Below are 21,680 nucleotides of genomic sequence, written 5' to 3' on the forward strand. Positions count from 1 at the left end.
GGTTATATCTGCAAGTAATTTACACAATGATCTAGTTAACGAAGAGACTGTTAAACTATTGGGAATAACCATAGATTATCGCCTCAACTGGTCGGCTCATATCTCACAAATTAAGAAAAAGCTATCAAGTTCATTATTTGTTATTCGCCAACTAGCAAGGGTTGTCAACTTTGAAACATTAAAAATGACATATTTTTCTTTATTCCAGTCTCATCTAAACTACGGTGTAATTATATGGGGCAATTCAACAAATGCACTTTAAATTTTTAGAATGCAAAAGAAAGCTGTCAGGATTTTAGCAGGGGTTAGTTATCTAGAACACTGCCGACCTTTCATTATCAAATTCAAAATTATGCCGCTACCTACTCAGTTGATATTTCGAGTTCTAACTGAAATTCACAGAAAACGTGCCCATTTAATAAAGCAGTCTGATGTCCATGTTCACGATACGCGAGACTCTCACTACCTACGAACAAATCCATGTAGATTAAGTCTCTAAAAAAATAATTTTAATTATAACTATTACAATATTTTACCAAAAAGTATAAAACAGCTAAGCTGTAATAGTTTCGATAAAGTCATAAAAAAATATCTTCTAAAACATTGTTTTTACTGCTCAGAAGAATATATGACTTATTGCAGAACATCCACTGAACTGCTTACCGTAACTTTGCAATAAATGTTTTTCTGTTTAATATGTGTTCTTGTTTGTATATATTTAAGTTACGTTTTATATTCCTTTTTTAATACTATGTATGTTTTTTTTTGACTTGCTACAAACAATATTTGTATATGTTATGTAGTTAAATAAATACTCTACTCTACTCTACTCTACTCTACTGCCATCCTCAGAGCTATGAGCACATTTTTTATAAAGAATTACTACTAAAGAGGAATCCCATTGGTGAAAAATACGAAAATTTTTGTAAGGGTAAAAAACTTTGAAAGTTCTTCAAAAAACATTAAAATGAAAGCACGTTAGACTCCATAAAAAACACTTTCAAAAAATTTTGTTCTTGGTACGGGTGTAAGTACCAGCTTGTAATAGCTTCGCTAACTATTAGTATTTGTAGATCGCAGTATAAACTTTGGTTCGTAACATACCAAGGAGCATTGCAGATCTGGCGCAGTACTTTTGATTAAAAACGGTAAAGTTTTTGTATTATGGTAATACTTGGTGTTCCCCAGTATATCCATATCAGTTTAACCCTAGAATACTAACCATCGTAATTTTGCGACGCCAATGTCGTTGTTGTAGGATATTGTGGAAGGGGTACACAAGTATCTCTCGTTCGCTTATCTATTCTTATATTAGTGTATATCGAAATGTTTTACAATTACAGTTACGCTTACATTATTAGTGAAGTGCCTGTAAATGAGCACAGCTTTGTTTATTTTTTTAGTGTAAAATATGAATACGAAATATAGAGTTGGAAGCTGAGTTGCAATTGTGCCTGGAAGAACTTTGACCAGATGAAGCGGATGACAATTGAATTGAAAGAAGATGCCGTTTTAGAAGTATTCAGTCCATCTAAATCAGAGTTCGATCCATCAAGCGAAAATGACTCAGATTCCGACCATGACTTGTCATCCAGTAGTAAAAAAAGAAAATGAAGTTATAAAAAGAGTAATGAGTTGGAAAAACAGTCTACTTTAGTGTTTTCAAGAAAAGAAAGTAATGGCTATAAAATCGACAAGAAAAAGAAATGTACTGCTTAGCAAACTCCATCAAACGAAAAAGAATCTTCAGAAATTGCAACTAAAGAGAAGCAAATTCGATTTCTGTCGAGTCTCAAAGGTAAAAATTGACACAAGAAGTGGTCCTCTCAACCAAAGGCCGCAACTAAAACTCCAAAACGTAACTTCGTATATTTTGTTTAAGACCACTCTCTAATAATATCATGGAAGCATAGTCTCCCTTAGATGCTTTTTATTGTTTTATGAGTAAAGAGTCTCTGGCAAAAATTGTAGGATATACAAAGGCTGAAATTTCTATTAGGGCAAAAAAATATAAAGTCGAAAAACTCACAAACTTGAAAGTGAATATTAACAAATTGCATGCACTCCTAGAACTACTTATTTTTACTGCTACCCAAAAAAATAATCGTTTAGCGATAAGAAAAATGTTTGATGACAAAATTTCTGGTGCGATGTATAAGCAACTATGGGCCGGGACAGATTTGATTTTGTTATGGAATATTTACGTTTTGATGATAAAATGTCTAGACCAGACAGAAAAGAAACAGACCTATTAGAAGCCATTCGTGAAATATGGGATGATCTTATACAAAACTGCAAAACGTCCTAAAAACCCGGATCATACCTAACAATTGATAAACAGCTACTGGTTTTTAGGGGAAGATGTCCTTTCCGGATATATATCCTAAGCAAGCCAGCCAAATATGGACTGAAAATAGTAATGCTGTGTGACGTAGGTACCAAATATATATTCGATGCAGAATTGTATTTAGGAAAGGGAATTAAAACCAATAGACTGCCTCTAGGAGAATATCATGTAAAACAATTAACTCAAGGTGTGTACGGAAGTAACCGCAACATAACCATGGATATTTCGTTTACTTAAGTACCACTAGCATCAGAACTTTTAAAACCTCCTTACAATTTAACAATAGTTGGTACTCTACCGCAAAATAAAAAGAGAAATACCTCCCACGATGATAAATCTCAAAAATCATAAAATTGGTCATTCCTTATTTTGCTTCGATGGTGAAAAAACAATGGTATCCTACAAGACCAAATATATAAGTCTGTGCTTCTTCTGTCGACAATCCAAAATGGTCCAGTAGAATGTGATCCAACTGAAAAGCCAGATATCATTCAATTTATAATGCAACCAACGGAGTAGACATATTTGACCAAATGTGCGGAGACATGAACATCTCCAGAAAAACAAGAGGATGGCCTCTTTGCCTGTTCTATTGCATGATAAACAAATCTTGCATAAACTCTTGGATAATTTATAATCATAACCAACAACGACAGCAGAAAAAAAACAATCACCAGAAAAAACGTATGGCCATTTTGTCTGAACAACTGACGAAACCTTGGCTACAGCATCATGTAAATTGGCCAACTTTGAACCGCTCGTTAAAGTTGCTTATTGAAAATATTTTAAACCTGAAGCCACAGCAAGAACGAATATGCCCTATTTTGTCAAAACGTGCCATGTGTCAATTTTGTTTGTCTAAAAAACATCGAATGACAACCCATCATTGCGAGCTATGCCGACGTCCATTTTGTGGTGAATACCGCGCCCTTTGTTGTCAGCATGTATTTCTAAAATGTAGAATTTATTATTTTTGTTTGTGTGATTTTTAGGTTTTAGAAACATCTCTTTGTTCAAAATAAATTGTAAAATTAAGAAAAATAAAATACTTTTTCAGTGACAACATTTTTTTTTCTCGGCGTTTTAAATTTTACGATGGTTAGTGTGAATAAAGGTAAAAATATGGTTAGTATTTTAGGGTTAAAGATAAATGTGTTAATCAGGAGTGTGTTCTGCAGGATAAGATTGAATTTTAGACTTAAGTACAATACCTGTAGATTAAGCTAAGTTAAAGACGTTTCTCCTAAGTGTGAGTCCCCCCGTTAAGATTACTGTCCTAATACATTAATGTTTATGGTAATGTTTACCATGTTATTACCTGGTAATAGAATATTGCTAATAGAAACTAGTGCGCATTACCCTTTTTAACGTAAATTATATATGTTGATAATAAACTGTTGACTGGGACCTTCAATAGTTTAAGCCAGCTCTGTAGATTAAGCAGGTGGTTTTGCAAAGCTATGATAATCGTGTCGTCAACGTACCTTTGTAGAGATTGTTGTATTGTTGGTGGTTGACATGTTGGGTAAATTCTTAAGTACTAAACTAGATATTATACCATTAAGGTGACATTCCAATTTCCAGATTATCACTTTCTTATCTTCTTTGATTTCATATTTTTTAAGGTTTAATAGGCAGAACCAGTTGATATAGTGAGTTTACACTTATGTGTGTAGCTTATCCTTTTTCAACCATGACTTCCCATGCAGTTGAAACATAATATCACAAAGATAATTTGCAAAAGTATATTTTTCAATGTCAGTTTTAGCCCAAATACCATTTTATTTCCTAATTATTATACTGATTAGCTCGTTGTTTCGTTTTCTGCTAGTCTCTGCAAACTAGAAGATCTACAAAGTAGTAGTTTGTGTCATCTACGGATGATATATTTGTTTAAATAACTGTCAATTTCATTATTTTTATATTAGATCTGCTTTCTTCTCAGTAGTCTAGAAGCTCTTTTAAAATTTGTTTTATCTTCGCAATGCCTAGTGAGCTGCCATCTCTTTCACAGTTTCTGTTTTTTTAATATAGCTGTATTGATGTGAGCACGAATCGACACGAAGTCGTGTTTATAGTTAATATCTGGTGTTGATTGCCATGCAGACTCCTGATTAATTACTGTACTTAAATGAGCAACCGAATTTTCTCTATCGAATGGGCGGCAAAATTAAATTATTGCATGTTTTTATTTCGTCCCCAAATCTGTTTCAGTTTTTTCTTTTATTGGAGTGTTAAAAGTTTGGAAGCAACATAAATTTGGCTCTGTAGATCTATGAAAAAGGGGGAATAAACTGATGTGATATTCCTTTTACAATAGAAAAATCAATAAGGATACTTTTTTTTTCTGTCCGTATGCCAATAGATAGGCTCTCCCACAGAGAGGAGTTAACTGATTCTCATTTATACTTTTCAATAAATCTTTAATAAATTTCCTTTATGATGTTTATAAATAAAAATAATCAATGTAAGTCATGAAATACCGCTTTTTTCATTACAATTCCAAATATCTTCAAAACTATTCAGTATAGACGTTATAAATATTTATGCCTAATTAAACTGAAGATATAAAATACATGGTAATGAATTTAAAAATAATAAGCAAAAATGATAAATTTCTATTTTGACTTATCCTGTATTAAACTGACCTGTATTCAATTTAATGAGTATCTACGGCTTTAGGTCGTTGCTTTTGTACCCCTTGTCAATTATACAGGGCGTAGAATTTGTTTTTTTTTTATAATACAGGGTGTTTTATTTAACAAAACATATATTCATTGAGATATAGTGTTGTGGAAGACTCTATACTTTTGTAAATAATTTTTTGTAGGATCTCATACAATAACAGAAATAACAGACTTAGTCACAAAAGTTGATCGACCTCTATATATTTTTCAGTCGGATAAGTTGAGAAATCAGTCGCTATAGTTTTCTTGTTTTTACATACCTTTATACCTTTTCATACATTAGCATTGATTTTAATCGAGTAACCTATTTAATACTCTGCGGACGGACGGGATCGATTAAGCTCGATGTTTGAGACTAAATAGCTTTTTAATTACTGAATATATCTCCTTTACTTTAATATTGTTCATAAATATTCAATTACTTTAAAAATACCAACCGTTAAAATAGTTTTAATTTTAGTAAAAATATAAAAGTAACGGTAACTACAGGAAGTCTTCTCTAATAAACAATAACGTATATAATAATATAAAATTTGTAGTACATATTAAATTTGGAACTAGCTTTTATTGTGCCATGAAACCAACGTTTTGGCAGGAAACCCTTGCCTTTGTCAAGATTCTAAAATGTACAAGATTAGAAACAAAAAGTTATTGTAAAATATATAAAAAACTTACCAAAATGTAAAACGTGACACTAATATTAATGCATTGACAGAAGTAAAAATTCATATCTCATACCTCATGGTTCACTGTCATTATTATATAATTACTTTTCTATATTAATGAATAATTTTATTTTATTTTATATCTTAACTGTAAATCTCATTATCAATTCTCCCATAAGAAGTCTGTAATTATAAGTCTTGATGATAGATCTATAGAACTAAAAGATTCAGAATACAAAAGAACTGCAATAAAAAAAGCAAAAAATGCTCTCCTAAATATTGCATATCCCGAACATCTAATCAAAACTATTTTCAAATCAAGACTAAATAAATTTCACAACAATACCAACATCAATAAACCCAACAGTATTAAAAATACGTATAAAGCTCTCCCATATATAGGAAATAGAAGTTTGAGGCATTTACCTTAAATATTTTTTAACCATTTACTATCTACATCAAACAATCACTTAAACATAATATTGTAAAATGGAAACACCGCAAAAATTTTGATTAATAAAAAAAATGTAGTTGGGAAAAATTTTTATTCAATATTATAAAAATTAGCCTATTTACATCAAGACGATATTGTACATCACATTGAAGTAATTTAAACTAATTTTAATATTTAATTGGCCATCCCTTGTTGTTAATAACTAGTTCCCATCTTTTGGGCATGGAATTTATAAATTTTTGCAGTTCCTTCATGGAATACAGTGATGCCAAGCCTGGATTAGAGGTTCGATTAATTTCGTTTTATTTGTGGGTTTGCTTTTGGAAATGATGTTTTATATCCTTTGCCACAAATTCTCGATGGGATTGAACTCCGAAGATTGCGCTGGCCAGTCCATCCTACCAATTTCATTACTCTCCGTACAAGCTTTAACCAATTTTGCTCTATGGCAAGGAGCATTATCATCCTGAAAAATAAATTTTTCTTTGCCGAACAGGTCTTTTCCACTACGCAGTATCTTATTCTGTAGTACCTCAATGTATTTGGTAGCATGCATCATTCCAGAGACAACGTAGCGGACATGCAACCCCATATCATAACGGAGGTTGGATGTTTAATTGTGGGAAGAACACATTTTGGAGAAAATTCTTTACCAGGAAATCTTCTGACGTAGGCATTTCCAGCATGATTATTAATATTGAAAGTGGATTCATCACTAAACAGTACACTCTGCCATTGCTTTGCTGTCCAGATTGAATGTTTCTTGGCCCATTTCAAACGGTGCAATCTTTGCTTTTCTGAAAGTAGTGGTTTCTTCCGTGCCTTACATCCTCTAAGTTTATACTAAGTAGTCTTTTTTTTACAGTGGAATTGCACACGCTTACACCTGTAGATTAAGACAACAACTTCATCAATTGGGTGGAATTAAGGCTTCTGTCTGCTAGACTTGTTGTTCTTAACGCAGCGTCATCCCGAACAGAAGTTTTCTTTGGTCGGTCACTACGCGGTCTGTCGTCGATTTTTCCTTGTTACGCATACTTCTTAAGGACACTAATTACTTAAGATTGACTACAGTTTACTGCGGATGCTATTTCGCGACTAGATTTGTCGTTTTTATGGTGAAAAATAATTTCAAAACACTTTTCTTCCGATAATTTAGTTTGTTTGGTCTGGTATGACATTTTGACCTTTTATCAAAAATCAAAAAGCAAGTAAATGTGTTAGGGTAACTACAGTGTTGATATAATTAAAATATGTGTAAATTTGTCATTAATATTTAATTTAATAGTACTTTAACGACTTAATAATCACCTCATATTTTTCTCGGATTATAGTAAATCCCTTCAATCAGATAATTTTAATATTTTTAGTAGAATTTTGAGCTAGTAATTAAAAAAACATTAGTAAGTATACCGATAATGCTAATTACAAGCACAAACTTAAAATGAATTAGCGAAAATATACCACTGTAAAAGGTTTATCTGAACAACTATCGAATCTCTTAGCCAAACATAACATAACAGTGGCTTACAAAGACAACAACCTTTTAAATAAATATTTTACAAAACTAAAAACACAAACTCCAAAACTCAAAATATAACCTATTGTTTACGAGATACCTTGTTTTTACTGTGTAGGTGTCTATATTGGGGAATCAGTCAACTGCTTCAATCCAGAATTCGTTCTCACAAATATGACAAGAACAACATCACTGCGCTCACAAAACATGAAAATGAGAAAACATAAATTTAACTTCGAAAATATCAAAATTTTAAAAACCAAGCAAAACAAAAAGAAAAGGAAGATATACGAATCAATAGAAATAAAATAAATACCAACGTAATCAATGACAGAAAGGATACAAAGAATCTAAATAAAATATATTTCAATCTGATTTAAAGAATAATAAATATAACACTATAAAAAACTCTAAAAGTTATAACATATATAATTATAATTATATAATAATGATAGTAAATCATGAGATACCAGATATCAATTTTTACTTCTGTCAATTCATTAATGTCAGTGTCCCCTTTTACGTTTTGATAAGATTTTTTTATATTTTACAATAACTTTTTGTTCGTAATCTTGTACATTTAAGAATCGAGAAACATTTACAATATTATATCTAAGGAAATGTTGTATTTTATATCGGAGAAACACATGCTGTTCTATGAACGTAAAGAGTGGCACTGATTTCGGTCTATTTTTTCGCATGTGTAATTAGGGCCAACGAGTTATCTTAGATACTTGCCAATTTTTTTTTGGTTGATGTAGTATATTTTGAGAAATAGTCTTGTTTTTTTAGTTTTTTTCTATATCCAAGATCTTGATGTCTGATATAATAAAGGTGTGGCCTATTGTGTTGGAATGGTGGTCTACTGCACAAGAATTTTTCTCTGTTCTGTAATCACTTTTGAGCTGCATTATTCTTTGTTTTAGCTACTGCGATGTTTGCCCTATATACTGCCCCATACAGTAAGAAGAAAAAGTGGGTAAATGAAATGACTTTGATTTAGAAACGGTGTATGGTCTTTAAGCTTCGAGAATAAGCTGTAATTGGATATACTGTTATATTTAGCTATTTTGATTTTAAGAATGTCCCTCAGCATCTTAATTATATTTGTTAGTTAACCCATTTACGTAGAGTAATTTTTTGTAAATAACGGGCTGTGTTGGTCTGTTATCACATTGCCCGTGTTTGGTTCACAAGATGGCAGAGGCTAGTACAAACGACTTATCAATGTTATAAAGTTATTTTTGAGAAAAAATATGTGCTTTTGAAAATGACCGACTCATCTATTTTACGATGTTCACAACGCTGCATAAAGGACTGTGTTTATCATTCTTCACGTTGGTACAGAACTCAATTTCAGTTATTTCTGTTAAGCTTTAACTGAATTGGTACACTTCGGTTAAACTTGTAAACATCTTTAAGGCGATTTGTCTTACTTGCTTAGATTAAGAAATAATTAAAACTAAACTGCTTCAGAATTTTACACTCAACGTCATAAGGAAGTGGTTATTTTTCCAGATAAAACTAATAATAAATTATAAAATAACCAATATTAAGAAAAATAATTACAAATCAAAATAAAATAAATGGTATGGTGGAGTTAAATATTATAGATGTAGCTACTAAATTATAACACATGTATAATACTACCAAGCGCACAATGTAAGCTATATTATTTACTTTTTCACGGTATCTGAATTCTGTCTGTTTTTTTTTTTCAGAAGAGTGGTTGGCAGCTAAACTTTCGAGTGAACCCAGCTTCGTGTCCCCTATTCAGAATGTTACGATCGCTGTGGGTCGGGAAGCGATTCTAATATGTAGCGTTAAACATCTGGGGAAATATAAGGTAAGTTTTTATTATCTGTAAGTAATTATTTAGGTAATTTAAGCCACTTATTAATTTCTGAAGTTATCTTTTGATACTAAACAGAGCTTTAACTGTTTTCTATTTTCTTTTTTTTATGACGTATAGTTAATTTAATTTGAATACAGTCGAACCCTCTTATTGGAATGGCCTTCATGCCAAGATAGAATATTGCTATAACCGGGATATTCTAGTAACTAATCGTTGGTGGATAGTAAAAATTAGTGTACATAAAATACATAATAATATAACATACGTTTATTTTTATTAGGTTTATTTACATAATAATGTAACATACGGTTTTTAAACTAATATTCTATAAGTACATTCTTTTATGTATGTGACTGCATGTCTTTTTATGTCAACAATACAGTAGTGTAACTAGCAATTAATTTATTATAAAACCAAATTACATTATCTCTCCATGTATACACTAATAAGTATGAAATACACTTGAGTGCAAAATAATCGACTTAAAAGCGATATTTGAGATTACACCTTCTGTTTCAATGTAAGAAGTATGAAAATAAAAAAAGTCCAATGTGCAAACAATAACTTTATCATTGACCTTACAAGAACTGCTATTGCATTATTTGGAAGACGCATTATAAAAACAATATGCAATATAAACAGAATTTTCTAAATATTCGTCAATGGAACTAACACAAGGAAGACGTTATGAAGAGAGAAATCATCAATTACAACACATGAATTTCTTAATTATTTAGTATTTGATATTACCACCCCTACTCCTAATTACATTTTTCAATCGATTTTGCATGGATCGGTTGACTTTTCTAATAAATTCTTGAGGCATTGCTTCCCATTCATCAATAAGCCCAGCTCTCAATTCTATTGTGCTCCTTGGTGCATGATTTTTCCCGGACCCTTCGTTTAAGCTCATACCAAACATGCTCTATTGGATTTATGTCCAGGCTTAACGCAGGCCAATTTATTGTAGGTATACCGATTTCAGATAGATAGGTGGTGGTGACTCGTGCGATATGGCATCGTACATTAAAATAAAGGTATCACCAATTTCCTTTAAAATGTCTTCATCTTCCACCAGGCACAAAAATTAACTCGGTTTTAATCGCCTTTGCTTCTGGACTGCAGTTAGATTGGGACCCGTAGCTGCCCTTTTTGGTGTCAGGTTGGCTGCCTTTAGTCTCCTTCTGACTGTACAAATGCTAGTCACCACACCTCGGAGCTCTTTAAGGTCTTCTTTGAGTTTAGCACCAATCAAATGTCGATTTTTCAGGGATTTCGATTCAAGAAATCGATCATCTCTCTCCGTTGTGATTCGTTTACGGCCTCCTCCTTGTCAACGGATATAATCAACAGTATCTTGCTACCGACGATACACTCGGGACACAGCAGATTAGCTTAAATTTAGTCGATTTGCCACGACCTTCTGGCTCAGATGATCGATGATTATGACCGATGATTATGAATGAATCATTAACTAAAGTTTAAAATGTATTTTGTTTATTATTTTATATGTTACATTTTATATGCTTGTTATTAATGTTGAGTGTCATAGCTTTATATAATTCCGAAAGCTAGACCAAAAGTCAAAAGAGAGTTTCTGTAACATCCCGGCCAAACTTTTTGACTGCAGCCCTAATAAACTGTGTTGTTTGCATATATATATATATATATATATATATATATATATATATATATATATATATATATATATATATATATATATATATATTGTTGTGATCTGCTTTATGATGTTTTATTATTGACTAAGACTAATTTAATTAATCCAATTATTTAATTAATTAGTTCACTAATTTATGCAGAGTCATACAATTCAATTACTATTAAAAATTCTCAGGGTGCCTTTTTAATTTTACTTTAATCAGTTTACTTTATATATCTCTTCTAGTGGGTTCAGTATTTTCTAGTTGCTCATAATCGGGATAGAACAGGAAACGGAACTAACATTAAAACAACATAAATATGCACACAAATTATTATTTATTTTTAATAAGCAATACGGTGAATGTTAATAAATAACTTTTTGTGGGCAATTATCTTTCCCAACAAATTCTTATACTCTAAATTTAATTGATTGATCTGTTTTATAATAATATCTACTAAAAAATTTACCATATAAAAAATATAATTTATTCACAAAAAAATAACTCTTTAAAACTTGGAATCTTAGTTCGTATGCTTATATTTGATTTTATCTTTAGAATGTCTTAAAGTTTTCTTTCATTCAAATTATTTGACTGACCTTTATTTTTTTTACACCAATGATGTCTCCTCTCGATCAAACCACAGTTCCTTCTTTGATTGATTATGTCCGGCTACCATCAAATCTTTCCCGTTCCCAGCATCGATCCAAACCGCATACCAGCAAACTACCCCTCCGAAAACACAAGCCCAAGCCCCTTTTGACCGGTACTCTTTATTCACAAATTCTCCTTTCTTTCTCAATTAGATCTCGTGGACTATGCAGACTCAAAAGAGGTATTAATCTTCTCGTTTTTGATCTGCTCTCAGCTTCCACCTTTTTCACTAACGAACGAAAAACACTCTTACTCCGATTGACTACACAAAAAAACACGTCTTCTCTTCTGGTCTGCCGGTAACATAATAAATTTTTTAATCTCCCCAGACAACCTTCTCAAACTCTCTCATCCCCCATCATTCCTTTTTAACCAATCATAAGCATTCATCTTTCCCACTAATTTTCGATTCAGAAAATTTCCAACATAATATTTAAAACAAATAAACTAATTTCACTCAAATTACTTTTCAGAAACCATTAACAATTTTGCCTTTTTCAACCGAAATAAGCTTCCAAATTCTTGTTATCTCATATCTAAATCTAATTCCTATTTACTTTCGAAAAATGTCCACCGCAAAATACAATTACAAAGTTTATTCCTTAAATATATAATTACACAAAATCCATTGTCCTTTCACTATTCACTTAGTCCTTCAAGGAAAAACTAGTCCGTCACGGAAACAATGTCTTTTCTTATGCTAACGATTACAAATAAGTACAGGGTTGTATTTTAACTTATATGCCCGCTATATAAAAAAAAAAAAAAAACTCTTTATTCTATTTTTGATCGATAAACTGATCCATAACAAATCCCCGCCTTGTTTTGAGATACAAATATTCTTTTTTTTTAAGTGTAACCAAAAAAAAATATTATTTTCTCTCAACACAAACTTTTTCTTTTGTAGTCATTTTATCATATCCTAAATTTTTATTACTCCATCTTAAAATCTATACTATTTTTATTCATGGTATTTGTACACATCCTGGATATTGTAAACTCCTCGTATCTTTTCTGATTCTACATGTCTAAGAACATAGCTGTTTATTCCATTTTCATTTTGTATGATGTATGGACCCTCGAAAATAGGCATTAGCTTTGCACACACATCCCCCGTGAGATTTGATACTCGTAACGCCCTTACAAGCACCTTTTCTCCCTTCTGGAAAGTCACTGGTCTTCGTGTTCTATTCTGGATTTGCCTTTGGAGATATTTTTCATTACTGCGCTGCAGCCTCCTTCGAACAGTTTCCAATACTATTTGATACTCTCTCTGCTCCGGTTCTTCCCATGGCCGTACTGGCATAATACCCTTCATGACATATTCCGGCGTCTCTTTTGTCACCGTACTTGGAGTGGTGTTCAAGTAGTTTTCGATTTCTGCCACTTTCCTATCCCATCGTCGATGTTGTCCAATGGCAGCAATGCGGAGGAATTTTGTAGTCTCTTGTATAAAACGTTCTGACGGATTACTTTTAGGATGTCGGATGCTGACAAAATTTGTCCCTATTCCCCTGTCTTGCAACTGTCTCTTGAATCGGTCACTCCGGAAATACGTAGCATTGTCTAAAAGAATTTTCCTTGGTGTTCCTACGGTGGCTATAAAATTGTCTATTTTTCTCATAATTTCTTCCCCCTTTGTCGTACGGCATGTGTATAGCTTTACATATTTCGAAAAAATATCTACCATCACCAAAATATGTTTGTTCCTCTGCGTGGTCATTATCAGATCACTTAACATATCTATTGCTACAATGTCTAATTTTTGGTGGGATACAATATTTTTAGCCACATTTTCATTTCGGAAATTTCTGCTTTTATATTTTTGACATGTTTCACATCTTTGGGTAACTTCTTTTGCAATCCGGTAATCTTTTCAGCATATATAGTTTTCTCGAAAAACCAGCCAAACCTTCCTGCTGCCGATATGTCCATTGTCCTCGTGTAATTTCTGTATGATCCTTTCTGCCAATGTCTGTGTTATCACGTATAGTTCCTTTCCATCAATTCGTTTGAAAAATATACCGTTTTCACTCTCCGCTCTTCTTTTTTCTCTTTCTTCCAGGTCTTCTTGATTTGTTCTAATTTCGTTTAACGAAAATACACCTTCCTCTTGTGTCAAAATGTTCAGTCCTACATGAAAATCAATTACTTCCTTTTTCCCCGAGTCTTCATCCCTTGTGAGAGCGTCAGCTATAATGTTGTCTTTTCCTTTTATATATCGAAACTCAAAGTCATACTCCTGTAGTAACAAAATGCCTCTATGTATACGATTGTTAACCAGACGATTTTTCATTATATGTACCAAAGCTGCATGATCAGTTTCGATTGTGAATTTTGCTCCCAACAGATAAAATCTTAACTTATTTACACAGAAAAGTACGCTAGCAAACTCTAGTTCAGTCACACTGTATTTTCTTTCGTGTGTTTTTGTCACCCGGGAAATAAAACAAATCGGCACTTCTTGATTGTTTTGTATTTGCGACAAAACTCCCGCAAATTTTTGTATGGATGCATCAGTTCGTAGTATGAAAGGCAAATTGTACATGGGATGATATATTTTCGTTCCTTTCGAGAATTCTTTTTTTAAAATTTGAAAACCTTTCTCTTGTTCTTCTTTCCAATTCCATTTAACACCCTTCTTCAATAATTTGATCAGAGGAATTTCCTTCTGGCTTAAATCAGGAATTAGTTTTTTAAAATAGTTGATCGTCCCGAGAAACCTCTCAATGTTTTTAAATTCGTTGGTCTTGGGTATTCATCTATGAGTTTTACCCGGTCCTTGGCTAAACTAACTGTTTGTGTGTCCAATTTAAATCCCAAATATATCACTTCTTTTTGAAAAAATTGACATTTTTCAATATTCAGTTTTAATCCGGCCTTGTCCAATTCTCCCAAAATAATCTTTATGTGTTCCAAATGACTTGATGTATCTGGTGAAAAAATGAGTAAGTCGTCGATGTAGTGCACTATGAAATCTTCATATTTATTTAATATTGTATGGAGAGCTCTTACCAATGCTGCACACGCACTTTGTAATCCAAAAGGTACTACTTTAAAACGGTATACAATACCATCGATTGAGAAAGCGGTGTAATTTCTACATCTCTCTGCTAACGGTATTAACCAAAAACTATGTTTCAAATCAATTTTAGAAAACATGTGTGTTCCCGTAATTCTCCCAAAAATAGCTTCGATGTTAAGAGGTGATTCATATTGAGATACCGTGTGTTGATTTATATTCCGGGCATCCAAACAGAGCCTCAATTCCCCACTGCTTTTTTTCACAATCACAATTGGGTTGATGTACGGCGAGTCACATCTCTCTATGTTTTGATCTTCTAACATTTTTTTAATTTCTCCTTTCACCTCCTGTCGGTATTTATATGGGATCGGATAAGTTTTCGATCGAAAATTTCCTAAGTCTTTAACCTCAAATGAATGTTCATACTTTTTGGCTACTCTGTTTTCTTCATTTATTAAATCTTCATACTCTCTCAATATTACACGCAATTCCTTTTCCTTTTCTTCTCCACACATCAATTTTCTTTCTTTTTCCTCAATTTCTTTGCACATATTTATCTTGTATTCTGCCTCCTCCATTTCGCATACATCTTCAAATACCACTGTTTCAATTGTACCTCTTTCGTCTTCTTTTGTTAATCTTTCTTCTTTTTCTTCTTCTGGGCTCATCTCTTCTTTTGAGGACACCCACTTTTCACTTTCTTTTGCCAATCTCCTCTTTGTTCTCTGTCCTTGCTTCATTGCCAAATTCATTTCCACCGTTTGTTCTTTATCTAAATCAATTTTCCGTTTCTCATTTTCCTTTTCCATTTCCTTACTGTCCTGTTCTTCTTCTTTTTCCTCTGTGATTTTCATCGTGTTATTTTTGAAATCTATCACCACATGTTTTTCTGCCAACTCATCCACTCCTACGATCATATCATGCAACATGTTTGGCATCACAACACATTGTAGTGCATAAAATTTCTTATCCAATCGTACTTTTATTCGTATTCCTTCATTTATCGTTGCCAAAGTCCGTTTATTTGCGCCCACTAAATTTACCTTGGGAATTTTGTAAATCAAATTCGTTAAATTAACTTCCTCTATTAGTTTTCTGTTGATCAGTGTAATTTCCGATCCAGTATCAATCATAATTTTAATCGGTGTCTCGTTGATAAAACCATCTACAAATTTCAGATTTGCTCCACTTGTTTTGTCCTTATTTTCTGCCAATTTAATAAATTCCTTCGGGTGACAAAAAATTCCTGTTTGTTTCTTTGTCTTTAGTGAGCGCCTTCGTGAAAAGACGCTTGCTGTTCTTGTTCGCTTCTACTTCGGTCGCTTTGTCTCTCATCCTCACATTCCTCTATGTGTGTGTTGTTGACCGGTCTTCTATTTTCTCTTGGTCTCTCGGACCCGTATCGGTTTCCGCGATTTTCCGGTTCATTCGTTCTATTATTATTTCGGTTTTCCTGATATGTGCGAGTGTTGTTTCTATTCTGGTTCTCTCGATATCTGTTTTCGTTCCATTGCCGATTTCTTTGTTCATAGTTTACTCTTCCGTTGTCTCTACTTTCGTTTTCCCTCCTCGGGACAAATTCTCTTCTCGTGTACTCTCTCCTAAAGTTTTGTCCTCTATCTCTATAGTCTTGATTTTCTCGTTGTCTATAATTTTCTTGCGTTCTCCTCATTTTTCTTTCTTTTAATTTTGCTTCTCGTATTTGTAAGAATTGACATAAACTGTCAATATCTTTGTAGTTTTGTAGAGTTATGTGATCTTCTAAGGTATCTTCAAAATGTCTGGCTATTAGTTCCACTAGCTGTTCGGACGAATAGTTGTAATGTAAGTGTCTTGCATTGTTGTATAGTTGTAGGGCATATGTTTTTTCTGATATACCCATACTATCCTGGTATCTCCCATTTTGTAATTCCTTGTTTATCTCTATCTGTTGTATTTTCCTCCAGAAATAATTCAGAAATTTTTGTTCAAATGTTTGCCAATTTTGCAATTCTTCTTCTTTGCTATCAAACCATAAACTTGCCTCATATTTAAGATGGTTCCTTATCGTTTCCTTTGCTGTTTCGAAATTACCGATATGTCGTACTTTCTTTTTTAAATTGTTGATGAAAATTACTGGGTGTAATTTTTTTACGTCCCCGCCAAACTGTATTTTTACCTCGCTTGTTCCATGGATAACCATTTCCCTTCTTTCCCCGGAATTTTGTTCCTTCTTGATTTCCTCCATTTTTCTTTCTATTTCTCGCATATCTTCTTGTAACGCGTTTTCAAATTTTGTTTCTAATTTCTCTAGTTCCTTTTTCTGGCATCTCCTTCATTGTATTTTGGATATCTTTAATCTCTGTCTCTTGTTTTGCATTGTTTAGGGTTATTTCTTCTATCTGTTGTATCAGTTCTTTCTTTATCCCCTCAACACATCCTTTAATTTCCTGTTCATAGTTTTCCAGACGCTGCTCTATATTCCTGTTGTTTTCTTCCATTGTTTGTTTTGTATCTTGTTGATTTCTATCCATTTTATCCATTTTCTTTGATGTTTCATTCATTGTTTGTGTCTGTATTTGCATAATTGCTAATAATTTTTCTAACATCCCTGTTTCTTTTCTTTCCTCCCTTATTGTAGCATTTCCTTCATTATCCGATCCTTCTTCAACAATTGTTTCTTCTAATCTGTTATCCTCGTTTCTTTCTTGCATTTTGCTTTGACTCCTTGTGGTCGACATGTTGTTTATTTTTGTTACTGTTTTTTTGTCCCCGCCAAATGTGAAATTTTACAACACTCTCTATGTTGCAGAACACGACAAATATTTCTCCCCCAAATATTATCAATTTATCACATAAATTTTAAATTCATCAAAAAATTAAATCAATCAAAAATAGAATAAATGTAAAATTGTACCTAGATAAAGTAACTCAAATAATTTCATAAATTTTCAAATAAATATATCAAATTCTTTCCGACGGGCAAATAAATTCTCTCAATCACCTGTTTTCCGTTTCTGATCCTTCAAATTCATAACTAGAGATACTTTTAAGCCCCACGTTGGCTCGCCATGTTGTTGTGATCTGCTTTATGATGTTTTATTATTGACTAAGACTAATTTAATTAATCCAATTATTTAATTAATTAGTTCACTAATTTATGCAGAGTCATACAATTCAATTACTATTAAAAATTCTCAGGGTGCCTTTTTAATTTTACTTTAATCAGTTTACTTTATATATCTCTTCCAGTGGGTTCAGTATTTTCTAGTTGCTCATAATCGGGATAGAACAGGAAACGGAACTAACATTAAAACAACATAAATATGCACACAAATTATTATTTATTTTTAATAAGCAATACGGTGAATGTTAATAAATAACTTTTTGTGGGCAATTATCTTTCCCAACAAATTCCTATACTCTAAATTTAATTTTAATTAACAAACTATCTATTGATCTGTTTTATAATAATATCTACTAAAAAATTTACCATATAAAAAATATAATTTATTCACAAAAAAATAACTCTTTAAAACTTGGAATCTTAGTTCGTATGCTTATATTTGATTTTATCTTTAGAATGTCTTAAAGTTTTCTTTCATTCAAATTATTTGACTGACCTTTATTTTTTTTACACCAATGATGTCTCCTCTCGATCAAACCACAGTTCCTTCCTTGATTGATTATGTCCGGCTACCATCAAATCTTTCCCGTTCCCAGCATCGATCCAAACCGCATACCAGCAAACTACCCCTCCGAAAACACAAGCCCAAGCCTCTTTTGACCGGTACTCTTTATTCACAAATTCTCCTTTCTTTTTTAATTAGATCTCGTGGACTATGCAGACTCAAAAGAGGTATTAATCTTCTCGTTTTTGATCTGCTCTCAGCTTCCACCTTTTTCACTAACGAACGAAAAACACTCTTACTCCGATTGACTACACAAAAAAACACGTCTTCTCTTCTGGTCTGCCGGTAACATAATAAATTTTTTAATCTCCCCAGACAACCTTCTCAAACTCTCTCATCCCCCATCATTCCTTTTTAACCAATCATAAGCATTCATCTTTCCCACTAATTTTCGATTCAGAAAATTTCCAACATAATATTTAAAACAAATAAACTAATTTCACTCAAATTACTTTTCAGAAACCATTAACAATTTTGCCTTTTTCAACCGAAATAAGCTTCCAAATTCTTGTTATCTCATATCTAAATCTAATTCTTATTTACTTTCGAAAAATGTCCACCGCAAAATACAATTACAAAGTTTATTCCTTAAATATATAATTACACAAATTCCATTGTCCTTTCACTATTCACTTAGTCCTTCAAGGAAAAACTAGTCCGTCACGGAAACAATGTCTTTTCTTATGCTAACGATTACAAATAAGTACAGGGTTGTATTTTAACTTATATGCCCGCTATATAAAAAAAAAACTGATAAACTGATCCATAACAATATATATAAACATATTTATATATATTTAATTGTAATATATATATATATATATATATATATATATATATATATATATATATATATATATATAATTAGTTAACTATCGAAAAATAAAAAATACAATGAACGTTATTCACAGTAAATAAAGTTTTTATACACGCACAATTAATCCCTGTCCATATGATTGCTGCCAAAACTAACTACCCTTCCATAAAATAACTATAAAGGGCCGACAAGACTGACCGAAGAAACTTGTAGGGTGGAATTTGATGAGTAAACGGTCTGAAAACGAGCGTACAATCGGGTAGGACGGTTTGGGTTCCTAAATGTTTTGTCATTAAGACCAAGACTAAAATCCAATGTCAAGAAGATGGGAAACTTCGACAGGATTTGGGATTACCTGTGTGCGAATTTATTGCAGTTTTTTTAGCAGTTGTTATGTTAGCGTCTGATGGAAACGGATAAGGCAAGGGCGTAAGTTCCCATGGGAATTTTGATTGTTATTTTAACGTCTTCTGGAGGCAGATAAATTAGATCCGTAGGATTATATAAAGCTCGATTAAAATGATATTGTAAAATTTGATATATGCAGTATCAGCAATAAAAAAACTGTAAAAATAGTATACTGGAAGTAAGTCATATACTGAAATATTTTCCATATCTATTATTTGTAATGTTGTAATAATCCGTTGTATATTATTTTTGTAATTTTAAAAGTAGTTGCACATTTAACTCTTCTGTTGAACTAAAAATTACGTTATTGATAAATGATGAAATGTAAATGAAAATTTGGGTGTCACACCAGTCGACAAAATGATCACACATTAAGTGAGTATAAAATATATTGACGAATATGGAAATGTAAAATTTGAGATGAAATGGCATTCTTACTAACTATATGACTAAATAAATAACAATAGTCTATTTGTTTTATATCAATTAATATTATCTTTTAAGTTATTGTTACAATATTTTATTTATTACTAATATATTCTAAATACTCTAAAATTCTAAATACTAATATTATTTAGTGTTTATCATGCAATTTATAAACAGCTATTCTTACACTAATTTATTTACACCAAAATAAATTTGTAATACTTATTACAATTTACAACACAATTTATCTCCAACTGCCTTATAGCTAAATAGTTCTCTATTTATATTGTGTTAAGAACACCTGAGTGAAGTTTAATTTGGATTTAGAGCAGGACTCGCAACTAGGGAAGCACTTTTTATTATAAAAATTATTTAAATATAATAAATATAAATATTATTTATAATTCATTAGAAAATGAACTGTCCGAGATCTTCACAGTCGAAAAAGAAGTTAGACAGGGTTGCATATGATCACCGGCATTATTTAACATATACTCTGAAAACATTTTCAGAGAGGTCTTGGAGGAATCAAAGATGGGATTGCTGTAAGGGATTGCCTTATAAACTTAAATTTAAACGTACAAACAATACTAGATATGCAGACGATACAGTGTTACTAGCAGATAGTGTGCAGGGGCTCCAAAGGATAATGGATAAGCTCTTTCAAAAGCCTTAGGAAGATTATCTGTAACTTATCTTCAAGTATTAATATACGCATAAGAATTCATAGTCTTTAGTGTCATCCTGTATGAAGTAGAAAGCTGGAGCCTTACAGAAGATGCCATAAAACGATTAGAATCATTTGAAATGTGGTGCTACCGACGTATGTTGAAAGTTTCATATATACACCACACAAGTAACATAACTATTTTCCAGAGGCTAAGAAAAGACAAAGAAATTATTAACTCCGTAAAGAACAGAAAATTGGCTAACTTCGGCCACATCATGCGTAATAATAAATACCGACTTCTACAGTTAAGTCTGCAAGGCAAGATTGAGGGTAAGAGAGATCCTGGACGTAGACATATATCCTGGCTGGCCAATCTTTGGAAGTGGCTGGTCTAACGTCAGCTGATCTATTTCGAACTGCTTGTGAATATAATAAGCTGGGTCAATGTGGTCGTCAACATCTCTAGAAGATAGGCACATTTAGAAGATTTATATTGTAATGTTCCGTTATCGAAAACCTTCCACGACCTTCCACGATACTTCCGGTAATGGTTTGGCCAGCTTCGAGGTTCGCTTTTGAATAGTGTAGATCCCTTAAGTAATGCCTGAACACCTGCTTCTTGCTCACTAAACTCCCACCTTGTGGTGTCAAGCCTTGTTTCGATAATCATTTAAAGTAGACATCGGTCGTAAGGCAGGAACTAACAATATCTAGATGTTTTTGCTGGCACTAGTAGATACCTTGATGAAAGAGAATTCTCTTCGATGGTGGTTTAAGTAAACTGAAAAACCCAAGCTTGCTGAAGGCTACAGAACAATGTT

The 21,680-nt window shown here is 32.3% G+C and overlaps 1 protein-coding gene across 1 annotated transcript in view; it reads left to right on the forward strand.

The window, feature by feature from the left end:
* LOC140437699 (protein amalgam-like) overlaps positions 1-21,680 on the forward strand; it is an 889,271-nt gene that overhangs the window by 30,974 nt on the left and 836,617 nt on the right. The window contains exon 3 of the mRNA XM_072527401.1: positions 9,340-9,518. Coding sequence (XP_072383502.1) covers positions 9,340-9,518 — 179 coding nt within the window. The remainder of the gene's footprint in view (positions 1-9,339; positions 9,519-21,680) is intronic.

This window comes from Diabrotica undecimpunctata, chromosome 1 (assembly GCF_040954645.1).
Source record: "Diabrotica undecimpunctata isolate CICGRU chromosome 1, icDiaUnde3, whole genome shotgun sequence".
NCBI lineage: Eukaryota > Metazoa > Arthropoda > Insecta > Coleoptera > Chrysomelidae > Diabrotica > Diabrotica undecimpunctata.